The 22,662-nt window shown below is 50.7% G+C and overlaps 8 protein-coding genes across 8 annotated transcripts; 2 read left to right on the top strand and 6 right to left on the bottom strand.

Annotated features, from left to right (window-relative positions):
- Window positions 1-689: 689 nt before the first annotated feature.
- On the bottom strand, window positions 690-3,466 carry BO97DRAFT_242126 (cellobiose response regulator). Its single transcript, XM_025690798.1, has 5 exons — window positions 2,469-3,466; window positions 2,143-2,402; window positions 1,958-2,092; window positions 1,812-1,902; window positions 690-1,755 (listed from the first exon to the last, which is right to left on the bottom strand). The coding sequence occupies exons 1-5, from the start codon at window positions 3,215-3,217 to the stop codon at window positions 807-809; spliced, it is 2,184 nt and encodes a 727-aa protein (XP_025554453.1). The 5' UTR covers window positions 3,218-3,466; the 3' UTR covers window positions 690-806.
- A 1,910-nt stretch (window positions 3,467-5,376) lies between these two features.
- Window positions 5,377-8,124, bottom strand: BO97DRAFT_422085 (N-alpha-acetyltransferase 35, NatC auxiliary subunit; the record flags this gene model as incomplete). Its single annotated transcript, XM_025696758.1, has 8 exons — window positions 5,377-6,336; window positions 6,391-6,489; window positions 6,555-6,812; window positions 6,867-7,325; window positions 7,385-7,621; window positions 7,689-7,829; window positions 7,911-7,978; window positions 8,058-8,124. The coding sequence occupies 8 exons, from the start codon at window positions 8,122-8,124 to the stop codon at window positions 5,377-5,379; spliced, it is 2,289 nt and encodes a 762-aa protein (XP_025554452.1).
- A 291-nt stretch (window positions 8,125-8,415) lies between these two features.
- BO97DRAFT_403823 (ATP synthase subunit epsilon family protein) lies at window positions 8,416-9,019 on the bottom strand. Its single transcript, XM_025694822.1, has 3 exons — window positions 8,938-9,019; window positions 8,747-8,861; window positions 8,416-8,663 (listed from the first exon to the last, which is right to left on the bottom strand). Exons 1-3 carry the CDS (start codon window positions 8,967-8,969, stop codon window positions 8,592-8,594), a joined length of 219 nt encoding a protein of 72 aa, XP_025554451.1. The 5' UTR covers window positions 8,970-9,019; the 3' UTR covers window positions 8,416-8,591.
- Window positions 9,020-9,618: 599 nt separating this feature from the next.
- Window positions 9,619-11,576, top strand: BO97DRAFT_463312 (uncharacterized protein; the record flags this gene model as incomplete). The annotated part of the gene is made up of 5 exons (XM_025699454.1): window positions 9,619-9,656; window positions 9,705-9,749; window positions 9,999-10,009; window positions 10,255-10,310; window positions 10,428-11,576. 5 exons carry the CDS (start codon window positions 9,619-9,621, stop codon window positions 11,400-11,402), a joined length of 1,125 nt encoding a protein of 374 aa, XP_025554450.1. The 3' UTR covers window positions 11,403-11,576.
- A 442-nt stretch (window positions 11,577-12,018) lies between these two features.
- On the top strand, window positions 12,019-14,483 carry hsp60 (chaperone ATPase HSP60). Its single transcript, XM_025700460.1, has 3 exons — window positions 12,019-12,302; window positions 12,383-12,524; window positions 12,577-14,483. The coding sequence occupies exons 1-3, from the start codon at window positions 12,192-12,194 to the stop codon at window positions 14,091-14,093; spliced, it is 1,770 nt and encodes a 589-aa protein (XP_025554449.1). The 5' UTR covers window positions 12,019-12,191; the 3' UTR covers window positions 14,094-14,483.
- A 1,844-nt stretch (window positions 14,484-16,327) lies between these two features.
- On the bottom strand, window positions 16,328-17,612 carry BO97DRAFT_463302 (uncharacterized protein). Its single transcript, XM_025699453.1, has 4 exons — window positions 17,539-17,612; window positions 17,193-17,463; window positions 16,515-17,143; window positions 16,328-16,466 (listed from the first exon to the last, which is right to left on the bottom strand). Exons 2-3 carry the CDS (start codon window positions 17,412-17,414, stop codon window positions 16,574-16,576), a joined length of 792 nt encoding a protein of 263 aa, XP_025554448.1. The 5' UTR covers window positions 17,415-17,463; window positions 17,539-17,612; the 3' UTR covers window positions 16,328-16,466; window positions 16,515-16,573.
- Window positions 17,613-18,488: 876 nt separating this feature from the next.
- BO97DRAFT_432459 (uncharacterized protein) lies at window positions 18,489-19,103 on the bottom strand (the record flags this gene model as incomplete). The annotated part of the gene is made up of 2 exons (XM_025697542.1): window positions 18,489-18,792; window positions 18,883-19,103. 2 exons carry the CDS (start codon window positions 19,101-19,103, stop codon window positions 18,489-18,491), a joined length of 525 nt encoding a protein of 174 aa, XP_025554447.1.
- A 636-nt stretch (window positions 19,104-19,739) lies between these two features.
- Window positions 19,740-22,592, bottom strand: BO97DRAFT_463290 (uncharacterized protein; the record flags this gene model as incomplete). Its single annotated transcript, XM_025699452.1, has 6 exons — window positions 19,740-20,804; window positions 20,850-21,467; window positions 21,526-21,534; window positions 21,587-21,755; window positions 21,819-22,040; window positions 22,105-22,592. 6 exons carry the CDS (start codon window positions 22,590-22,592, stop codon window positions 19,740-19,742), a joined length of 2,571 nt encoding a protein of 856 aa, XP_025554446.1.
- Between the last annotated feature and the right edge of the window lie 70 nt (window positions 22,593-22,662).

Raw genomic sequence — 22,662 nt, 5'->3', positions numbered from 1 at the left:
AAAAAGGGGAGGGCTGCAACCATCATGCAGACTACAGCAAATGTGATGAAGATCCAAGAATGGAATCATCAACAACAACTGGCTACATTATTGCTCGCGATGCCATCCATTCCTCCTTTTCGGGATGAGACATCGGGCGATCTTTTTCTGCTCCTTATTCGGCCGAAGCGGTTAATACTCGGCCGATCAGAGGCTGCCTAAACCCGGATCCGTACTCGAAACAAAGGACAAGGGGCCAAGGGTTGGAAGAGAAAAAAGTAAATCGACGAAAAAGCACAATGCGAATGTCCAGAAAGCGGAACGAACCGAAGAGAGGGGGCTCACGCACGCCCTCCCGGGAAAACACTCGTGACTGGGGGGCTATCTTCAATTACTACAAGTATCCGCCGATGCCCGGCTTTCTCCTCCCTCCCTCCTCCCTAGTCTCCTCCTCGGCTCCTCTTCTTCTGCAAGTGGCGGACCCTCTCCGAGATAGTACCCCAGGTTCTAGCCAGGAAGGATGGCACAGAGCCCTCTGGACCGGCCGACCGCCATCCCCACTTTGCAACCTCATCAAGGGCTTCAATTCCTGAGATGGAAGAGGGAGCGACGTGGAGAGCACAAAGGCGTCCTGGGTCTGTGATCGAAAGATAGTGGTGGTCAGCATCGGTGGATTCTCAGATTCACCGATCGCTCTCCCACGGTGGGAGCGCCTTTATTACGGGGATCGTCCGCAAGGACAGATCATGGGCAATGGCGCCACGGCTGGGGAGTTCAGCCTATGTTACTCGGGACCCTTATAAATCTCGCGTAGCAGCCCAGTTGGTTCAAGCACTCCCAGTACCCATGCTGGGGAAAAGCATTACATCCGAGACGCGATTAAGAATGTTATCAATATGTCCATCCTCAGGAGACACGCTATAATTCGGGGGATACGGAGCCCCAACGGGGCCAAAGCCTGCGGGCGATGGTGAAGTGAACACCATGGCAGGAGACAGATTTGGGGTGGTCGCAACAGTCTCTGGGACCGATAGCTTGTCTTGCTTCTTGCTGCGCGCACGGAAGGCGGCACTGACTTCGCGCAAGGCACGGAGCGATGAGGAAAGGTGTTTGGCGGAGTCGGTGCGACTGTTTCGATCGGCTTCGCCATCGCCATGCACATGATCGGTCAACACCGCTTCCAATTTCTGTATCAGATCCCATGTGTGCGGGTGGAGTCGCTCATTGTTATTGGCCACCAAGAGAAATGCTGACGCGATCGTCCGTTGCAGGCTGATCCAGGTGCGCGATGCATGCACGTTAATCGAATGCAGCTCGATGAATGCCTGTATCGTGTTGCTCAGGTTGTTCAAGCAGTCCTCCTTGATAATCTCTCGCCGCTGCTCATCAAGGTGTGCGTCTGGATCCAACGACACCCGACACATGAGCGATATGAAATATGACGAATGCAGCCGCAGCTCGGTCCGTTCGATATGCTCCGCGAGAGTGGTGCAGCGTTCCTGGAATCGCAAGTGCGGTGCCGCCTCGGCGAGGATCCGTTCAATGCGTTGCTTATAATCTCGAATTTCATGGAACCGCAGGTGGCAATGATGGGTGAACATGAGACCTCGCAGCATCTCGAGGACAACGGAAATGATGCGACACAGCGTCTCAAAGTATCCTCGGTGGCCCGGCATCGATTTGGGATCGTACGGAATCTCGGGCTGGCTGATCATGGTAATGGAAGGCCGATCGTACGCCAGGGAAAAATGGCTGTTCTGAAAAGCCATCGCCCACCTGGTTGCGTCGGTAAGTATCACAACTTTCTTCGCAGAATAGCATCCAGGCCTTACCAGACTCTCCTCCGCGCCGCTTGCACGTGTCGTGCATAACCCGACGTCTCGACATGCAAACCCAGCACCATACACATACGCTCGGTCATTCCTTCGAACCACAGTCAGCTCCGTCGAGATGTCGTAACAGCAAGAACAACACTTACCAAGCAATGTGTACGATGCTCCTGCGTTCATGTTATAGGACAAGACGCTGCCAATGACCAGCAGGATTTGGATGATTTCTACGGTCGGCTGAGATACATAGTTCAACATGCGCAAACAATGATAAGCACATGATACTAGCAGTCGGTTAGCCTTGCCACAGCAAATCAAGGAACCCTGTACGTACCATATACCCATGAGGTCAACTCCCGTTCCTTGCCTGGCAAATCGGACAATTGGCAGCCCGAAGCCAGAACCGCAAAGAGAAGGCTCAGGAAGGATACACTCATGCCAAATGGTTTGACTAGACCGTTAGCATCCGGTCGATACACACCACCGGCAGCTTGTCGGCCTTTCAGCAGTCGTTCCATGTTCTCCTCCAGTCTCGAGATATCTGGCAGCACAGGATACAGCACGGAACCAACTTCTGTATAGAACTTCAACAGCCTGCAGCCAGCCGAACGGGTCAGTCGCTCGAATCAAAGATACGGATCGCAAGGGCCATGGACTTACTTTCGACACTGTTCGTCATCAGGCAGTACGTTACATACACCGGCAATGTTGAATGTATAAGGGTCCGACGACCAAAGATCTACGAACGGATAAGCGGCGGACTCGTTGCCCAAGGCTAGTTCCGCAAGAAGGTCTTCCTTTGGCAGCGCCTGTGCCGTATCCTCCGAGTTCTTCGATTTGTCCAAAATGTCGATCAATGCCGATCGCGACCCAATATGGACGGAGCCGGTCTTCAATGTAGTTGAGCCATAAATGCCTTCCGACGGGGTTGAGACTTCTTCCTCCGACGGCGACACGTCCGATTGGGGATCGGTAGCTTTCCGCGCCCCGTGAGTCTGGAACAAGGAGTCCAAACTGACCAGAATCTCCTCCATAGTCCGCATCTTAGTATTTATCTCGTCCCATTCCGATTGAGACAGAGTCACAACGTCCGATAGACCATCTTGGGTGGTCGACCCGATCGATCCGGGATCGGGGCCGTAGGGAGCATCGCGACCGGACGAATGATGCGACTGCGGAGGTAGGAATGGAGGTGTGGTGGTTGTTGAGGCGGTCGCGGAGGCGTATTGGTCGGCGAGGAGCGATCCGGGTCTAGGCGCTGAGGGAGGAGGACGACCGTAGGAACAGGTGAAGTTGCGCTTAACACAGTTTCCGCATGGCACATTGCGATCACAGCGAACCTTGCTCGCCCGACATGGAAGGCAAGTTTTACATTCGCGAGGCCGACGGCGGATGGGGTACGTAGGCATTGCGGTTAATGGCACGCGTTCGCTCACACACCCCACTACTCGACAGGGTAGCCGGGCGGACGTCAGAGGCGGATGAATGGACGAGGATGAGCAGGCGAACTTCTAGTCTGTGCAACGGTGACGGGATAGGCACTCATCAAGCATATGATATTTGGCCAAAGATTAAAGATGCGGAGAGGGATAGCAGGCCAAGAAGTCCGGAGCTGAGGAAAGTGTTGGTGTCGAGGGAGGAAAGAGAACGACGGCGTGCTATTCGCGAGGCAGCTGATAGCGAATGGATTCGAATGGGAAAAGGGAGGGCCGAGGTGTCGGCAAGCGAACGCGACAGAGATAGCGTTGAGCTGGGCAGGGAAAATTCCGCACCGGGGGAGGGGGGGAAGAGAAAGAGGCCAAGGCACAGCCAGTCAATGGCGTTAAACCCGGCACAACCAAGGCTGGGGTGACATGTTAGAAGCAGGCGAGGTATCGTCTGGGAGTAAGGGTGAAAATAAGACGGGGTGATGTTGGTGGATAAATGGACAATCTTCAGATCGATGCAGGAGCCGATCTCTTTTTGGGGATGAGGGGGTGGAAGAGAGACCCGGGGAAGGAATGATGGAAGAATAGTAGGCAGGTAACCAGCAGGCAAGCTGGAGGGGAAAGACGATTGATCAGTCAGGAATAATTGCAGTAACTACCTTCAGTCGATATATGTGATTAGTTCACTAATAATACTCAGCTAACTAGTGCAAGGGTTTCCCCACTAGTTTTCGCTAGTAATAAACTTGGGAGAGAAAGGGAAGAGTAAGTAGAGTAAGTAGTAGTGGTAGTCGGTAAATAGAGCGCGAAAGAGAGACAGAAAAGAGAGACGCGGAATGAATGAAGAGAGAGACACACACACAAGACAGACAGACAGCATTGTACGGATACGGGAAGTAATCAATGCAACCCGGGTTGGCTGGCCAATTTCGGGTTTAGCGGCGACCCATCCATATCCATAATTCTTGTAAGGCATCCGAGATGGCGTGGTAAGTCCATGGCTTGGCTGGCTTCATTCTCCAATTCTCCCCGAACTTTGGACTGTTGGCCTGACCTTCTGTGACAGCTTATAACATCTGCAATCCTCTCTTCTCACCACTGTATTCCTCGTGTCCAGCGCTTGTGGTGCCCTTCTTTTATTTGGTGGGTTTGCCACTTCACCCCAAACCGTCAGGGAGTACTGGACTCCTAGCTATGTCAACCTTGCATGGTCCTCCCATCCCCACAGCTATATTATAGGCATGGATCAGACGCGGGATCCTATATTCATCTCACTGCTAAGATCGTCCCAACACATTCAAGCATAGATAGCTTACTTAGTTTAAATTGACTAACCAAGCCATAATCAAGCCTAGGGTCGAGCTAGCGGGGTGATTGCTGCTTAGAATTCATCCCGGTTGCTGTCAGGGTTCAATTCTGCGGGGCTAAACAAATTTAGCGAATACAGGGTGAAGAAGTTTCGAGATGGGATAGTCTACAAGAAGTCAAGAACAGACACGGGACTGAAGATGGGTTGTTGGGGAGGGAGGATGGGGGAGGGCGCGATGCAAGCAAATCAGCTGATCGCAGTCATGGTTTGATCGAGGGGGTAAATCGGTACTTATAAGGAGCAGTGTGGTATTTGTTCATCGTTTTGCCCTTAAGCAGTACTGAAGGTGTATCAATGGCTTGTCGCAGACTCTAAAACGATCATCAAGGGAGAAATGTTCCTGGAATGTTCTATGGTATTCTATCCCGAATCTCGTATCCAAGTTCTATGGTCGCTGCCAATCCCGCCAGTTCCTGCTCAACACCACCGCTTGCACGTTATGCTTAAATTGACTGCTGATTACATGACTTCATGATGCATCAAATTGCCCCACATAAAGCTTGCCCTGGATCAGACAGCAAATAAGAAGAGCGAAAATATCTGACGCTCGCTCACTCGCCCGTGGTTACTGTCTCCAGGTTCGGTTTACAGGTCAGGTCGTTTGAAAGTCGAGACAAAGAAATGGATAGATCGACACGCAAAAACCGACTATTCACAGCATCTCAACCTGAGACAGTCTAAACCCTGCAGAGTGGGGTTTCAGATCAAGCAGATCGGGCCTCTCGGGACGCATGGCGGACAAGGACGATCCTGGTTGGAAGATGCGGTTCCGTCACGTCTTGGAAACACCCGTCGTGGTCGCTGGGGAGACCTGTGGTACAACCCACCAGTCGTGCCAACGAGCTTTGGACCCGACCTCCGGGATAGCCACCCGAAGATGAACCGGTTGAAATGATTGAGGCTCTCCTTCGCGTTTTCTCGATTCCGCCTGTGCTCTCAAGGCTTTTTTGACGGTTTCAATCGCAATACTTGCACCGATACAGGCCCGCATCGTGTCTTTAATGTCACGCTTCCAGTCGTCTTCGATGGCAAGAGCGGGACTATGCTTCTCATCAGAGTCGTGGATAAACGCACCGTTGGCCAGCGTGGCTTCCCAAGCCTTTCGCGCTTCGGAAATGGCTTTCGTGGCACGCTCCAAGACGGTATCATCGCTGTCGCCTTCGAGTATCGCTTCCCGACGGTATTCGTCGTAAGGAACCAGTTCCGGCAAGGCGATCTGGAGAAAAGGTTTCATGCGGATTTCGTACCTTAACCGGTCGCTGGAATAGGCCTGGGCTGAAGACGTGGTTGGCAGGATGCAATGGCGAGCGAGAAGGACGTATAGAGCGTGTAATGATATCGCAAACGCATCAACGGCAACGATCTGTGTGGTCAACCTCTCAAGAAGTCGAATGGATCGTTGCAGCACCGTATGGCGCTCAAAGGCACCACGCTTCTTGGCAGCCAAGTCGGTAAGGTTGCGTTTCGCAGTGGCCACCGTAAATGTACGAATTCGGTCAATATGGCCAAGATGTGTAGAACAGATATGGGACAAGTACCAATACATTCCAGGTAGCTCTTCAGGCGAGTATATGGAAAGCTCAAATCCTAGCTGCAGGATCAAGCGGAATTGGCTTAGTTTATGATGGTATGCCCAGCTGCTGAGGGGGTAAGAGTATGTGGTGTCGCCGTTGGCTAGTTTCAATGGGGGCTCGTTGCTCAATGCGCGAAGCTGCTCGTCAAGATCTTCCGCCTAAGAAACTCAATTAGACTCTGGTCTTTGCGGTAGGGGCAGCTCTAGACTCACTTCCATCTGCAAATTGTCCCAGTCAACTAATGTATGACAGACGGTCCGTCGGATACGACAGCGGTTCAAACAGGCGCTTCTGAATGTATCAACGAAAGGCTATAGGCCAAGTCAGGTCAGGGTGTGTCTCAAGGCTATGATGCAATATAAGAACCCCGACTCACCTGAGAGAATCTTTTGGTGAAAACATCCATGTGTTGTGCGATTTGAAAGCGCGGGTCCGAAGGCACCTCAATTTCGTCTGCGCTGGCCTGCAGGAGTATACTTGATGGAAGAACAATCTGTTCAAGTTCATCATAGAGGAACTGCTTTGCAGGGACTGCTCCAAGTATGGTCCTGTTGCTCACGATGAGGGATTGGACAAGAGATCGTATGTAGACAGAAGGCTGAGGCTTTCGTGATAACAAAGTCCATATTAACACCTAAGCAGGTAAGCACCCACCTAACGTCACAGGGATAAAACATATCCTCCGTACCTTCAAGTTATAGGGCCCTCGGTAATCAAGGATCTCCAGGAGATCGACTGCATCCTGGCATAATCTTTTCAGATGCGCCAGCGCATCCTCAAAGCTGATCTTCACCATCGGGCGAGGAGGAACAGTGCTAGCCAGTTTCCGTTGGATCTTCCAGCTGAAGGATTCGGGGACTTCTCTCCCTAGGACAGTTGACTCGCTCAAAAAGTCCAAATGAGATAGACAATTCCGAAACTGCTCTGCGAACCGTGTCTCAATGACTTCAATATCCTGTTCCAGCCCCCAGAGAAACTCGCGCCGAAAGAGCAAGCGAGCTTTAATGGCTTTCGCCACCTTTTCACTAACTATACCCGTCTGTTCGTCAATCCAACGTACTGCACGGTCAAGAAGATCATAAAACTGTTTAGAGTCGAACTGTGACAGAAGAGTGCGATTATACAACTGTGTGACGAAGTCCTCCTCCTAAAAGTCAAGCAATGAGTCAGATTCGTGCACACCCAGCAAGTCATGCTAACGCCTACCTCAAAATAGTATTCGGTGGTAACTCGCGCATGGACAAAATCGCAGGACTTCACAAGTGCGAGGCAGTAAGCACGTAGCACTGTATGCACTATTTCAGGAACCTCTTGATTGATTTGCGACTGTCCGCGGAGAAAATGAGCATCTTCGAGGGTTTTAGGTACGGGCCATAGGAGCCTGTCAAGGTATAAAGATGTGAAAAGGGTCTGAGAGAGAGGATGCCCCATATGCCATGCCATCTATAATTGAATAATCTCAGTCAGTATGTGTAGGTCCCATGAGATAGCCATAACCAGGGACACCTACTTCATGGCACAGCAACTCGTCCATGATACCCAACACCTCCTCCGGAGCCAGCTCCCGCATCAAGTCGTAGTCGTCTTCCAGGGCTTGCGCGTTGGTTTCCCCTGGGCCTAGGTATCCGCTATCCATCTTCGAATCCATGATCTAAGAAGCGATGTCAGATAAGTCATCGTGTTTCGTGGTTTCAACTAATGAGCGTGACCGGGAAATTGAGTCGCGACAAACCTCGAGCGCACCAACGGCCTCAAAGAGTGTAAAATACTCATCTTTGACCAGCTGACCGGTTCGGAGCTCTGGTAATCGGAGGACAAAAGTAGTCAGTACATGATGCACAGAAGTGAGAGAATAAGGTCAAGGGGAGGAAGTGCTAACTCGAGGCAGCAGTTGTGAAGTCATCCGTAATGTCGCGCGGGACAGCAGACTGTGTAACGGCCCGCATTGTCGAGACTCGTACTTCGTTATTTGGCAGCATAGAGGTAGAATATCATCTGCAGCCCGCTGCGAGACTTCGAAGCCGATCATGAATAGTGCGTTGAATCCGGTGGAGATCAGAGAAGAAGCTGGAGAGCGGGCGAGGGGAGGCGGGGAGTCGGGCGGACAGGGCAAAACTTGCGGGAACGCAAGCCCGCGCCGGTCGAGCAAGAGGGAGTTCCGAAGAAGCTCAAGAAAGCCCATGCTACAGGAAGCGAACCCAGAGCATTACGTTTAGCATAGCAAAAAATTTTACTTTGACCAACCATGATAGCAGGAGGGACACAGTCATTTCTATTTATACCTGGTCAACGGGCCAATATTGCTACAGAGATCCAGTCCATTCCTGCATCAGAGTACCCCTCGAGGTCTTATCAGCTTCCTCCTATCGCCCATTCTTCGTATTCAGACGGTCGTTCTTGCGGACTAAATCGTTTATTTTGACTCGGCCTGGCCAGCGGTGGCCTGGGCCTGAGCAAGGGACTTGACCTCGCCCTGCTTGCCGTTCTGTGTCGGAGAGATGTAAGTTAGTCGGATGCTCCTGAGCCATTGCACTTCGATCTACACTGGATAGGCGTCCGGATACGAACCTCCCACTTAGCAAAACGCAAGTCCATCTGACCACGGCGCTCGGCGTTAGCACGAGGGCCGTCCTTGAGGGAGCGGCGGACGGCGCGAGCGGCGACGGCCAAGTAGCGGTTGTAGCTGTAAAAGTCGGTTATCGCGTCAGTCAAGGTGCATGGTCGGAAATCAAGTGATGATTGAGTAGAGTGGAACGTACCTAAGACCAGCGGACTTCCAGGCGAATGCCATTTTGACGGTAGGAGACAAATGAAGAGGTTCGGTTTAGGAGAGGGTATCACTTTCTCTGTGATGCTTTGCAGACGGTCGAGTTCGGAGGTTCGGGAACTCAGCTCACGTGATTCACGTGACACATAGATCACCTGACAGCATCCGGGGTTGGTTGGAGTGGCCCGGCCCGGGTGAGTCTATACTTCCTAATCGGGTAATGCCACCTTTCAGCCTCCCTGAGCCTAGTCATACCTATACTTCCTACCACGAACTTCGTAGTAGGTGTCCCAAGCCTTGGATATGCGACAAACGAGCACGCCGGTCTGTGGTCGGAGCAAGACAAGATTGGATATTCATAGAAGCTTTCTCCCTAATCGCCTGAAAGAACTTCTTCTGCTGCATTTGAAGAATCGATCGTTAGCCTAGCTGGGCCAGCATTCGCTGCGCAATCAATGCAGGCGGGAGCAAATATCTCCATAGAATAGTATTCTTGAACCCTCCAACATTATCTGGCACACTTATGGCATCTCCTGAGTCCTTCGGGGATACCTTCATCTATGAATCTGATTTATCTAGAGCTCTGGAAACTTCAATGCAAGATACTCGAGGGTGATGTAGGAAAGTAGGCTAGGAGATGTTTTTACCTTGTTATATTAGCAGAGTCTCAGCAATGCAGCTTCCCACAGCATTTGAAGATATAGTAACAGAGTAGGTTTTCTTTTTTGATTTCTTGCTTATATACTATGCCTGCTCTAGAAAGAGAGTATTCACTGACTTATTCTCTGTTATAGATCTGAGCAGGTGAGTCCTCATAGATCACGATCAACTCGTTGTCGTCTGACCGCACATGTGGGTAGCCAGCTGTGTGTTCCTGTCTGTGTGTTCCTGTGGAGACTCTGATATTCACTACTTTGCGTGTTTGTTAAACTTGTGATCTTTCGTAAGGTCCTCTGTTTTGTTGGTGAGCTTCCACACGTACCAGCTCTCTTTACCTTACTTTACCTTCTTCTCTCATCTCGTTCACAGTCGCGTCCCTCTTTGTTCTTACAGGTACAGCATTCGTGAGTCAACTTTTCCAGGCTTCCGTTACTATGAATTACCTTCGCGTCGCTCTTGACGTGACTGAGACTTTTATCTCACAGGCGCACCTCACCATTCTGAGAGATAGCTGACGTGATTCTCACGCATATATCAAGCCATCGAACGAAATCAAACCATATTCTTGACTGAATTGAGACTCCAGGGCTAGCTTTCTGATTTGCTTGTGTATTCAGCTTGAGTGAAACCGTACTTTGAATGCTCGCAGAAGGTACAATGAGTTCTTCTCGCAAACCATCGAACCGGCCTAAGAAGCGAGTTCTGGTACGATGGGATGGTATACCAACCTATTTCTTTTCACTTCGATTACTCATCTTTCTACTAAACCTTAAGCTAATAAGTGAAGAAAATCTGAACGAACTTCTCCTCCTGACGGTACAGTCCGTTTGCAACGTTCAAACCGTGAAGATCCCATGGGCCGATGTCGCCAGCACCATGGGCCACAATGTTACTGAGGGCGCTATCGTTCAGCATTTGGCAAAGCTTCGAAGCCGTAGGGTCGCTGCTGGCAAGCCTGTGCCGCCGCCTCTACGGCGTGGCGGCCTTGGTGTCTCGAACAAGTTGAATGAAGTGCCATCTTGGAGAAACTGGGATGGGCCAGATGTCAACCATCAGCGGGCCCTCGCTAACCCAAAGCGCGGAAGTGAGCCGGGGCCCAGTGACTTTGCAGACGTCGACTCGTCTTCGGATGAGGACTATGTGGAAGGAAGTGCATCCAAGTCACGCAAGAAAAGGGCCAAGACACCTGGCTCGCGGGCACGACGTAAGCGAAAGCCCATTGTGAAATTGGAAAGCGAACCCCCTGAGCTTGAGTCGGACGCAGAGGAAGTCGATAATCTGTTGGTTCCTGGTGCGGAGTTTCTCGATTGCCCTACAGCTACGACTTCATCCTATGAGCATCGAATGGAAAGCCCCGGAGACGATCAAACCAGGAAAGTAGTTGTCCTCAAGTATTCCCGATCCATAAATCAAGCTTCTACTGGTGACGTTCCAGAGCCTGGTGTGAATACAATTTCTAACGACGCTTTTATCGCGTCAGGCTATGCCTATCATCGCCAACCTGCGGGTACTGTCCAGTTTCCGATCCAAGTCCAAGCCCCTGTGGCCGATCTCCCTGGTGTTTTCTATATGGATCCTGCATCATCAGGCACTTCATTTATGGATACACAGCATTTTGACTCAAATCACAGCCTCGTGGCTCCCTGGCTCACTGATACTGCTATTGGGGATCGTGGTGCCGGTTGTCACGGGCTTTCTAGTACCGACATGGAGATCGATTTCTCGAATCATGAGAGTAAAGACTACGACCAATGGGATACTACTTTGCTTGGCTATGACCATGACCTCCTTGGCTAGCTTTCATTGCTTCAGGTCACGCGCCTTGGTGCGCCAGAACTCGAATGTCTGTTATTGCAGCACGACTTGGTCTCTTTCCTGTTTCAATTTTCTAGCGTTCATTTTCATCGTATTTGGCGATTGTCCCTGGTGGCCGTCTTCTTTGCCGGTGATATGCCTGTTGCAACTGATTTGATTCATGTCTTACAGGGAGCATCTGGTTGACTTTTATTTTGAATTGCTTCGTTTCTTTGCACCAGCACTATAGGGCATCGCTGCTTTTTTTCCGGCTCTCTCAGGACTCTGCATTTGTTGTTATCGTCTGATCACCATACGGCAACTTTCGCCTCATTCTGATTTTGTCTCCTCCTATGAGGTGGGCATAAAGCCATTCCAAAAGTAATTTCTTCTAGTTAATGGAATACGAGCATGACCAACGCAAGATACAGCTTCGTAGATTGAATGTATTGTAGAATGTGGGAAGGCCGACATTCGGGGGTGTGCTGCCACTTACTTCCGACCAGCCGAGCGAAATCCCTCGGATACCCGGCCCCACGTGACCTTCTAGGAGCTTCTGCCAGCCAAGACAATCCGGGGATCGAGAACCGCCTGGAAAATTTTCGAGACTTTGGCTTCATCTCCATCTCCATCATCTCCCCATCCTCCTTCTTTCCCTCTCTTCTTCTTCTTCTTCTTCCTCTCTACCCGTCCTTGCTCTGAGAGTTGTGATCGGGCAGACTCCGTTTGATTGACCTAATTACCCTCTTCTGTCTGTTTCTGTCTTCTATCCTTCACACCCCCTTCCTCAAGATGCAGAGAGCTCTCGGTTCCAGGACCTCTGTCCTTTCCGCTGCTTCTAAGCGCGCTCCCCTTTACAGATCTTCCGGCGTTAACCTGCAACAGCAGCGTTTCGCCCACAAGGTATGTTTTTCTTGCCTCAACGAGATGCCAATCCGGGCATTCCGATGACTCGAGTCCACGGCCGTGCTAACTTCGTCTAGGAGCTCAAGTTCGGCGTTGAGGCTCGTGCCCAGCTCCTCAAGGGTGTTGACACCCTTGCCAAGGCTGTCACCTCCACCCTTGGTCCTAAGGGTCGCAATGTCTTGATTGAGTCTCCTTACGGCTCTCCCAAGATCACCAAGGGTAAGCTACCACTCCCAACAGTTTCAGTATAACCTTGTACTGACGTTTTTAGACGGTGTGAGCGTTGCCAAGGCCATCACCCTTCAGGACAAGTTCGAGAACCTCGGTGCCCGTCTCCTCCAGGATGTTGCTTCCAAGACCAACGAGCTTGCTGGTGACGGTACCACCACCGCCACCGTCCTCGCCCGTGCTATCTTCTCCGAGACCGTCAAGAACGTCGCCGCTGGCTGCAACCCCATGGATCTCCGCCGCGGTATCCAAGCTGCCGTCGAAGCTGTCGTTGACTACCTTCAGCAGAACAAGCGTGACATTACCACCGGTGAGGAGATTGCCCAGGTCGCCACCATCTCCGCCAACGGCGATACCCACGTCGGCAAGCTTATTTCCACTGCCATGGAGAGAGTTGGCAAGGAGGGTGTCATCACCGTGAAGGAGGGCAAGACCCTTGAGGACGAGCTTGAGATCACCGAGGGCATGCGCTTCGACCGCGGTTTCACCTCCCCCTACTTCATCACCGACACCAAGGCCCAGAAGGTCGAGTTCGAGAAGCCCCTGATTCTGCTCTCCGAGAAGAAGATCTCCGCTGTCCAGGACATCATCCCTGCCCTTGAGGCCTCCACCACCCTTCGCCGCCCCCTCGTCATCATTGCTGAGGACATCGAGGGTGAGGCTCTCGCTGTCTGCATCCTGAACAAGCTCCGTGGTCAGCTTCAGGTTGCTGCCGTCAAGGCCCCTGGCTTCGGCGACAACCGCAAGAGCATTCTCGGTGACTTGGCCGTTCTCACCAACGGTACCGTCTTCACCGACGAGCTTGACATCAAGCTCGAGAAGCTCACCCCCGACATGCTCGGATCCACTGGTTCCATCACCATCACCAAGGAGGACACCATCATCCTCAACGGCGAGGGCAGTAAGGACAACATCGCCCAGCGCTGCGAGCAGATCCGTGGCGTCATGGCCGACCCCGGTACCTCCGAGTACGAGAAGGAGAAGCTCCAGGAGCGTCTCGCTAAGCTCTCCGGCGGTGTTGCCGTCATTAAGGTCGGTGGTGCCTCCGAGGTTGAGGTCGGTGAAAAGAAGGACCGTGTCGTCGACGCCCTGAACGCCACCCGTGCTGCCGTTGAGCAGGGTATCCTTCCCGGAGGTGGTACCGCCCTCCTCAAGGCCTCTGCTAACGGCCTGGACAACGTCAAGACCGCCAACTTCGACCAGCAGCTCGGTGTCAGCATCATCAAGAACGCTATCACCCGCCCTGCTCGCACCATCGTCGAGAACGCCGGGCTCGAGGGTAGCGTCATCGTTGGCAAGCTCACCGACGAGTTCGCCAAGGACTTCAACCGTGGTTTCGACAGCTCCAAGGGCGAGTACGTTGACATGATCGCCACTGGTATCGTCGATCCCCTCAAGGTCGTCCGCACCTCTCTGGTTGACGCCAGTGGTGTCGCCTCCCTCCTCGGTACCACTGAGGTTGCCATTGTTGAGGCCCCTGAGGAGAAGGGCCCCGCCGGACCCCCCGGTGGCATGGGTGGTATGGGTGGTATGGGCGGCATGGGCGGTGGCATGTTCTAAGCTGCTCCCACCGCTTCTGCTACTCCTTCAATCTAACCCCCACCTTCCGCCCTTGTTTCTGAACGATTTTTCCTTCAAGCGTGTTGTTGCATAGTCCGGGTTATATCCTGATATATGAATTTTTCCATTTTCTGTTTTCTTAATGTGTCGCATGTCTCTTGCCAAACCTCTTGCTATCTTACATCCGATCTTAACCTTCTTCTCCCTTCCACCTTTTCTTCAGTGTTCGGATCGAATTTCTACTCTCACCCCCTCTCCACTCCGCTATTTTGGGCACACAAAAGTCTCACGGAGTCCAGTGTACCATACCATGTACTTTATGTGTAAACCCCACGGCCGTTAGCTCTATCGTGGTGGTTGTACTTTCGAATCTACTTTAATCGTTCAAGGGAAACTATCTGATCACGTAACTCTATTTGTACACCTCTAGTAAGTAAAGAGTATTACATCAAAACTCCGCGTAGTATGATTATGCAAAAGGCCGCAGATGGCGTAGTGGTAGGACGCTGTCGGCTAGGCTTTACTGGATAATAGGATTAGGGCACTACCGCAATCTGAAGATTTCGGTTTGGATCCTGGTATAGCTGTCTATGGTGGATTCCTGGGAACTTGGCAACAGGTCTAAAATAGGATAAAATCTACTCGGTACTAGGAGGCGAGTGGCGTGAACAGTTATGTGTGAAGCTTTTATCATAGCCTGTATGAGTCTGGCAAGGTTCAAGGTCGGCTTTGAGATATATGCCTTAGTATTAGTACTCTTATATTGTGCTTTATGTGTTGTAAATGTTTGGTAGAAATAACGTTTTATTTAGACCTTTGAGAGGAAAAGTTCTTGAGATCCACGATAATGTAAAGCATATACAGTCTACAATCACTATATCTAGGTCCATGAAGTCCAGGCCGTGACCTGTGGTGAAAAAGGACACTACAGACCCTACGGTTCCTGATTTCCTGATTCGCGCCGGCGGCTGTCCTGCCAGTGTAGCTAGTTCTCCCACAGCCACGAATATCACCACCATCTCCACGTCTCTCAGGCTCGCCAATAAAGAGCAGCCGTTTGTCGGCAATTCGCTGAAGGCAAGTCAAGCGCCGCGATTGGTGCAGCTTATGCTAAGCTAACCACATCAATGTGCGCACAGTAGCTCCAAGGAAAAAGTGCAAGTATGGAATGGTGAGATATAGAGAATTGCCATGGCTCGTTGATAGACTTCGTCCGGGGTCCCCAGCTAGAGCACAGTGCTTGTGTCGTTGCAAGCTTTGTCGCTAGGCTCTTTGGTTGAAGTTAGAGGCCGTACGCTACGTTGACTACTTGCACCTGGCAGCGGGTAAAGGCTATCTGGGCAAGTGTCGTGCTTGCTTGGAGCGCAGGCGAATTGCAAATTGTCAAGGTTATGCCTGGAGCTACCACCATTTGAGGCACCCACACTGGTTCCAAAAGTTGCAGGCGTTGGCGAACCTTCTGCAACGGATTCGGGACCAGACGATGGCCTTTAGAAAGAATAGCCCACAGCACACAGGCAACGCGCGCGTCCCTTTGTTGAGTTCCGAGTGGATAAGGAAAGAATTCTGACTATCGGTGTTCGTTAGCTGCGATTGTCTAGAGATAGCATAGACCCGAACATGTCCGCCAATACTGCTGCAACTCACCGCATAGAGTCGACACTGGCGGCAAGTATAAATGCTTCATCATTATATATCTCGCCCCAAGAGATCCTAGTTTCCGAGCAGCCGTAAATAATGCACACTGCTCGGCCCCTTGTGTATCTGTAGATAAAGATTAAGTATAGGTTTCTTTCCCCTCGCCTGTGGGCATAAAATAATCATAGTCAAGTACAGTCCCGCAATTTCCAGACAATCCAAGATGCAAACAAGCCTGCCGTAGCTTGTCATCGAAAGTTGTATCCTTGGATACGGGATCGTGATTCAAGTGCATTGTCTGATTCCACAATTTTGGCAGCAAGCAAAGCATGAATATACTTGAATCATCATTATCGACCATCTCAAGCTGCTCTTCCCGGTGAAAGGAAATCGTCGGAGGGCGATCTTTGAAGTTTTGGAAAACTGCCCAGGCTGATTCGTACTGATGTAGGAGTCGACCCCTACGAATTTGCCAGCAGGAATCGGACCTTGGACGTAGTGCTTCTAGGAAAGGAAAGATGGAATTCAAGCTCGGCATCGAAAAGTCTAGCATAGTCAGCAATGGAGGTGAGGAAAGAGAAATGAAGAAACTGACAGTCCGGTCGATTGTGAATTTTCAATATAATCAACTCCAGCGATTTCTCGTCTTCATCGAGAGACTGCCAAAGTGCATCATCAACATTTTTCTCAGAACTCAGTTCGATCAGATGTGAACGTAAGTCTCGGACCGCGGCTCTACCCGCATATCAGTTAAGATCAAAGACCCTTGGATTTACCCCTTACCGGTCTCCAACGTGACACTCAACACGCCTACGCTCACCAGCTGCTATACGTTCCAACGGTCAGGGTTTGCCGGAATTCACCCTGAATGGTCTTTGATCGGAGAAGGTATATGATTCAGAGAAATCATATAAGACTGTGTCGTAAATATCACCGGGAAGTCGGAAATGATGGTCCTTGACATCTCCATGGGTCACTCCGAGCTTGTGTAAGGCATTCAAGCGGCGAAGTCGATCCCGAAGCAGGGAGCTATACCACTCGTGTTCGAATTGACTTAGCTGAAGGTTCCTTATAGTCTTTAGGAAGCTTTCAGGTAAGCTGGAATCGACTTCACCAAGAACACGTCGCGAGCCCAAGTGAGGTTTAACGGCTTCCAGTACAACAGCTCGAGGATGTGCGTATCCAGACGAAAATCGAGATCTTTCCATGTTGGTAACCACCCCATAGAATCTGGGAAAGTATAACCTTTCTCGACCCGGGCAAAATTTGTCAATGTGGCTATAAGCCCTAGCTTCGCGAAGGAATCTGTCGTATTGGTGCACAGCATCATCTATGCTTCTCGGGATCTCAACGAATTTTACTCCGAGGCGGTGAAGCTGCTCTATGACTTGTTCTCTGGTGAAGTCCGGAAACTAGACCATGGTCAGTCTGAAAGATTTCCGGTGTTATTCATTGACTCACAACTTTGCCTATGTATCTTCTGTGTCGGTTGCTCCGAAGCCAGAACACCTGGATACAGTGATTCTCTATTGGCCTTGATGTGTCAACCAGGTCGCTTAATTTCCAATCCTTATCCACTGGATTAAATGGAAGGAAATCTGTTTCGCGATTGAATTTTGTTTTCAAGAACCGGGGAGGGTTGCCAGAGAAGAATATATCTCTCCAGGTGATTTCTTCATTCATAATGAGCGTGGGAATGATCTCAACTAGACCGGATGGTGGAACATGTTTCCTGGTAGGTCGTCAGAACTAGAGAACTCCTTGGAACTGTTTCCTGGGTTATGAGGGCAATGTAGTCTTTTTATACCTGCAGTGGAATGTATCACATGGTACCAATCACGTTCTGGAATTCAAGTGCAGTAGTTATACAAGACGGGATTGTGAGCGGGGATCCCGGGGGAACTTCGCCCCTGGGCCGCACTTACCGCGCTCCCGCAGGCGGTGACAAAGGCGCTTCACAGAAGATGGTATAAATTGGTGCTCCACTGTCTCGCTCCTTCCATGTTAATTCCCCACATTTGCTCGTCTACTCTCTCCGTTTGCTCCCTCCATTTGCTCTCTCGACACACACTCTCTGCACTTTCATTTCTTGTTACTTATTCATGGGCCCAAGAAAACTTACTCTACGAACTCTTTCTTGTGAAGAGGCATAGGAAAAGATCCGGAGCATGAGAGATAGCCAGAAGCAGCATCATAAGCGAAATAGCAACAATCTATACAAAGAAATAGCATCTCTCTTACCCTGCCCCAAGGACGAATAGATGTCCACCGATTAACAGTAATTCATGTTTCCTGAGACTTCGCTCAACTTATTTGAATATTTAGGCTACCGCCTCATGTTTGTAACTACTCCGAAGGCGCAGAACCACCTGATTCAATATGACTGTCCGTAAAAGTACCAAATATCTCTTCCCAGCTGTTTGATAACATTGGCATTCTCGTTGATGGGCCAATCCTTCTGGTGAGTTTCGACGACATGACTGAAGCCGCAGATTCTCCTAGTCAAGCACCTATAGTTAATACCAATAGCAGAGACCGGTAGAGAAGAGTTTATCATACACTTGTAGACCATCTCTTTGGAGAATGACTCTATCAGGGTCGCCTTCGGTGTACGCCCATCCGATTGGCCTTAGGTCCCTATCAGGGCCCTTCAGTATTAGCAACGCTAGTCCCATGAGCATGGAGGGTCTGTTCGGGGGAGAGCGTGGGCTGGGAAAGGAAGCAAAGGGCAAATGACTAGGTCGAACTAGGTATTTCTTACCTGACAATTGTTAAGACTTGGGTTCGAATATGTTCCACCTCCCACGTATCAAGCTGGCCGTAATAAAAGTTCAACGGATAGCCTGGTAGCCGAGTCATAACTACAACATCTAGTTCGCCCCCGGGATATTCGAATCGCTGGTCCTGTGCCACCTCTCTGCTGCTGCGCTCAAGAAAATGAGGGACGCCCTTCACATCGCTACATTCCCTGAGAGCTCGGATCTCTCTTTCGATGGCTGTGCGTTCTAGTCCGCGATAAATGCCTCGGTTTGGCTGCAGACAGGCGAAAGCGGGGTGCAGTCTGAGTTTAACGACAGTGTCTCATAATTAGCTTTATGCTGATGAACCCTTTCTTCATACATAAGAGACAAGGAAGTGCGTGGAGCTATACTCAATAAAGGACTTGACGATAACCTTAAGCCTGTTAGAAATTTTCTTCGCTTCAAAGACGCTCCATCGCAGGTTCAAATCCATATCCAGGTCTTCACCAATTTGGCGGACCAGCTCGTAGCCATTGGTGCCAATGAGATAGACCTCTCCTACCAGCTTATTCATGGTGCCCCGCACCTTCAGTGCAGGAAAGCCCGGGGGCTCTGAGGCACGTTCACTCATTATATTGAAGAATTAATGCGAGAAAGACCCTCAGTGACAGGAGTGTGAGATTTCAAGAAGACGAAGGTGATGAGAGGATGGAAGGTATAGTGATGTGAAGATGAGGTCAAGTGTGAGATAAGTTCGGAAGGAAATAGCATGTGAGGAACTTCCGAGTCTAAGCATGTATATGAAGTTAGCATTGTACCTTTTCTACGTCAGAGTTATTACAGGCGAACTGGAATGAACTCTGAATGAGGTCCTGGCTGTAAGAACTCGACTGCGACTGTGAGCGTGCGGGCCGTGGAGCCTATTGGTGTCAACGAGGCGAAATGGCCCAACGCTGTGATCATGTGCTTAGATGTATCTTTAAAAAAGTGCCACAAGCGTGAGGGTTCGAGATAAAGGGAAGGTGGCCGGTTCAGTGAGATTGCAGCTGTTTATTACTACGAGGCAGGGAAGGGCATTGCCCGCACGAATAACTACAGCTCCAGCTCGAGGTCTAACTGTAGTCAAGTCTCAGGGCACTGAGGAAAGTGGGGAAAGAAGAAGGTTCTTCGGAAATAGATTGATGGCGAGTTGTTCGTTATGTTCACAGCCCAGATCATGGGTGGGACAGCAACCTGTCACTTGCTTGTCCACGGTTCAACGGCGCAGCTAACTCGAATCAAAGGCTCCTGTTCTCCTCCAGCTTGGTCGAGCACGGTCGGCACCCCCCTTCTCCGCCTCTCCTCCACCAACAAATCCATCCCCCTCCACCCCATTCCCTGGAACCGCCACCGAAAGCGCTGTGATCATCTTATCCTCATGCCTCAGCCAGAAATCATCCTCCCCGGTGTACTGCCGCTGAGTATTATGATTGCGGCGAAACCGCCTCCGCCGGCCTCCGCCAGCGCCGAGCGACGAGCTCTCGGCGGAACTGCCCAGCGTGGACAACGAAGCGGACACGTCCATCGGTTTGGTTCTGTTGTGCCACTGCAGCCGGGCGAGCGTGACGGGCGCGAAGAGGAAGTCGGCGAGGAGGTTGAGTACGAGCTTTTGGGCGCGCCAGAGGGTCTCGCGGAGGCGTTCGTTGAAGGCGATGAGGAGGGCGATGATGATTATGGCGAAGGAGGTGGGCCCTGAGATGTAGAGCATTTGCCCTAGAGTCAGGTTCTCGGGCTCGCCGCTCCACTCGCGGGCATTGATGCCGAAGAGGGAGGTGAAGAACGAGAGGGGCAGGAATATGATGGTGAAGATGGTGAACACCATTACGGATCGGGATTGGTCCTGCGTGACCTCTGCTTCCCATCGGGCCAAGCGAGACTCGTCCACATTGGCTTGCTTCTGCTTGAGGTCTAGGAGATTCTCGACCGCTTTCTGAGCGAGAGAAGCGTTTTCTCTCATTTCTAGGACCTGGTTGCGATATTCTTCGAGTCGGGAAAGCGCTGTTTCCATGAAGACTTTGCCGCATCCCTTGTGCTCGAAGTAGGTGGACATCATCTTGATGGTCGTTGCTTGTACGTCCAGAAGTTTGAGTATAGTCCCTAGCTCATCGATGATATCTCGTAGCTCCAATAATGTGGATAGATCTTCACGGTTGCGATTGGCTACTTCATGGTCTCGTTCCTCGCGCTCCGTTGCTGACATTGGTTTCCCATCGGCGTTTTTGTTGAAATCTGCAGGCCGCGTGATGAAGCCTCTGTTGCGAAAGCGTTTGAACGATTTGGTCATGGATTCAGTCTGTTTGTGTTAGTTTGGCCCTTGAGACCAACAATTGAGGCTTACCAAAATGCTGATAGACTCTTCAAAGATTCGGAGAATCTGCAAATCGCGGTGCAATGTTCGGTCAAGAAGGACTGTGGCTGCGTGTAACACAATCAAGGCAGCAAGATCACCCGCTGTTTCGAATCGTCTCGCCAAATCGCCATTCAACTCATTGTAGATGCTATTGTATAGATTCGATTGCTCGTATAATTTTCCTTCGGCTGTGGTAGCTTCTTGGTGAGGAAAAAATGTCACAACAGTCTTCTCGTCGACAATCCAGAGCCAAAGTTGATCGACCATAAGCACCTTGCCATCCATGAACGGACCCTGGTTCTCCGAGTTACTCTCAACGAGTAATGCGCTGTTGAACTCACTCGGGTTGACCTTCTTCTTCGTTCGTTTCCAGAGCATTTGATCGTCGTCTCTCGCTACCGTCGATCTGAGGTTGGGGTATCCAAACTGGTCCAGCGTTCTTCGTATGTGGATAGGAGGCTCATTGCCCAGGAGTTTCCAGATCAGTTTCGATTCTAGACTGGCCGTCGAGATATTGTGAGGTACGGGCCTGAATCTCCCTTGTCGAAGTCTTTCTTCGACCATTTTGCGTCGATGCACCAAGTTTGAGTAGGTATCCCAGTGGAGCTGGATTACAATCAGATCACTAACCATCAAAAGCATACGCACTGAAAGGTATACGTACGTAAGGGACCTGTGAGAGAAAGCATTAGCTCTGACCAGAAGTCATGATTATTTTGACTTACATAAAGTGCCAGTCTAGGATCATGCTCTTCTTCTTGGGCACTCAACGGTGTATGTGGTTCTTGCTTGAAGTGGATACAGGCTGGTCGCACATAACGTGCATGAGGCTCTAAATGACGGGCCCTAATGAGATTGGAGTACCAATTTTCTTCGTCCATAAGCTTCTCAAAGCTGATGGCAAGAGAAAAGTGCTGGTCAGCAGACGCAGAGAGTCCGTATCTTTCGAAAGCTTACAAAGTCTTCTTGTCTTGCTCGCGACAGGCGCGGGCAAGGATTGGAGGTACCCATCCCGTGTGTGTGTAAGGCACATGAATCCAGAGAAGCTTCTCACTGCCTGGTTCCGGTCGACCAAATCGAGGTATTCTTCGAGGCTTTTCAGCTCTTTCTTCATCTTGTTTGTCTCTTGTTAGTTTTGGGACTGGAAGAAACGTTTTATATCTAGTAGACGCGCTTGTTCTATATTTGATTATCATCTATGTTAGCGATACACGCATAACGTAAGCCCATGAAAACAACTCACTGCGAATGCTTAAATATAGGTACGCCATCATCTTTGGTGGGAATTTCTGCCTCTGTGTCATGCTGTGCCTGCTCGATAGGGTCGTGCATGTCTGGGGCCGTCTCTTGCGGCACATCAAAGTATCCCTCGCCGAGTGGCTCGGTGACATGGATCCGCGGAGAGGCGGGTGCCATGAAGCTACGGCTTTCTCGGAGTGATGGTCTAGACATAATGGGCTCAGATCTGGTCCTTTCAGCCAATCGTGCTGCAGTAGGGTTGACAGCGCTCTCTATCGAAGATCGAACATGCGCGGACGTGGGCCGGCTGTCAAAGCTGCTAATCGACGAATCGTCGAGAAGTCCAGCGGGAATACCACTTGTTCTTTGAAGCCTGTCTTTGAGGCACATCGACGGTCCAGACTCAAGATAATCCTTCAATGATGCTTTTGTGGACCAAAGCTTGAGAGGTGTCTCGTCGCTCACACCCCGTCCGGGCCCTCTGCAGTACATTACCGGATATTCAGCGAGTCTCTCAAAAGCCTCTCAGTCAAACTACGACGCGATATTTACAACTTTGATA

Source organism: Aspergillus homomorphus, assembly GCF_003184865.1.
Source record: "Aspergillus homomorphus CBS 101889 unplaced genomic scaffold BO97scaffold_6, whole genome shotgun sequence".
Taxonomy (NCBI): domain Eukaryota; kingdom Fungi; phylum Ascomycota; class Eurotiomycetes; order Eurotiales; family Aspergillaceae; genus Aspergillus; species Aspergillus homomorphus.
The sequence above is the reverse complement of the archived record's forward strand: the minus strand, read 5'-3'. Positions and strand labels throughout refer to the sequence as shown.

Coding starts and splice junctions, on each gene's coding strand:
- BO97DRAFT_403823 (XM_025694822.1), bottom strand. CDS start 8,969: ATGGCATTCGCCTGGAAGTCCGCTGGTCTTAG. Junction 8,862..8,937: donor TGGAAGTCCGCTGGTCTTAG/GTACGTTCCACT, acceptor CGACTTTTACAG/CTACAACCGCTACTTGGCCG. Junction 8,664..8,746: donor TGCGTTTTGCTAAGTGGGAG/GTTCGTATCCGG, acceptor TCTCCGACACAG/AACGGCAAGCAGGGCGAGGT.
- BO97DRAFT_242126 (XM_025690798.1), bottom strand. CDS start 3,217: ATGCCTACGTACCCCATCCGCCGTCGGCCTCGCGAATGTAAAACTTGC. Junction 2,093..2,142: donor GTTGACCTCATGGGTATATG/GTACGTACAGGG, acceptor ACCGACTGCTAG/TATCATGTGCTTATCATTGT. Junction 1,903..1,957: donor AGCATCGTACACATTGCTTG/GTAAGTGTTGTT, acceptor TGTGGTTCGAAG/GAATGACCGAGCGTATGTGT.
- hsp60 (XM_025700460.1), top strand. CDS start 12,192: ATGCAGAGAGCTCTCGGTTCCAGGACCTCTGTCCTTTCCGCTGCTTCT. Junction 12,303..12,382: donor AGCAGCGTTTCGCCCACAAG/GTATGTTTTTCT, acceptor AACTTCGTCTAG/GAGCTCAAGTTCGGCGTTGA. Junction 12,525..12,576: donor CTCTCCCAAGATCACCAAGG/GTAAGCTACCAC, acceptor TGACGTTTTTAG/ACGGTGTGAGCGTTGCCAAG.
- BO97DRAFT_463302 (XM_025699453.1), bottom strand. CDS start 17,414: ATGAATGAAGAAATCACCTGGAGAGATATATTCTTCTCTGGCAACCCT. Junction 17,144..17,192: donor GAAGATACATAGGCAAAGTT/GTGAGTCAATGA, acceptor ACCATGGTCTAG/TTTCCGGACTTCACCAGAGA.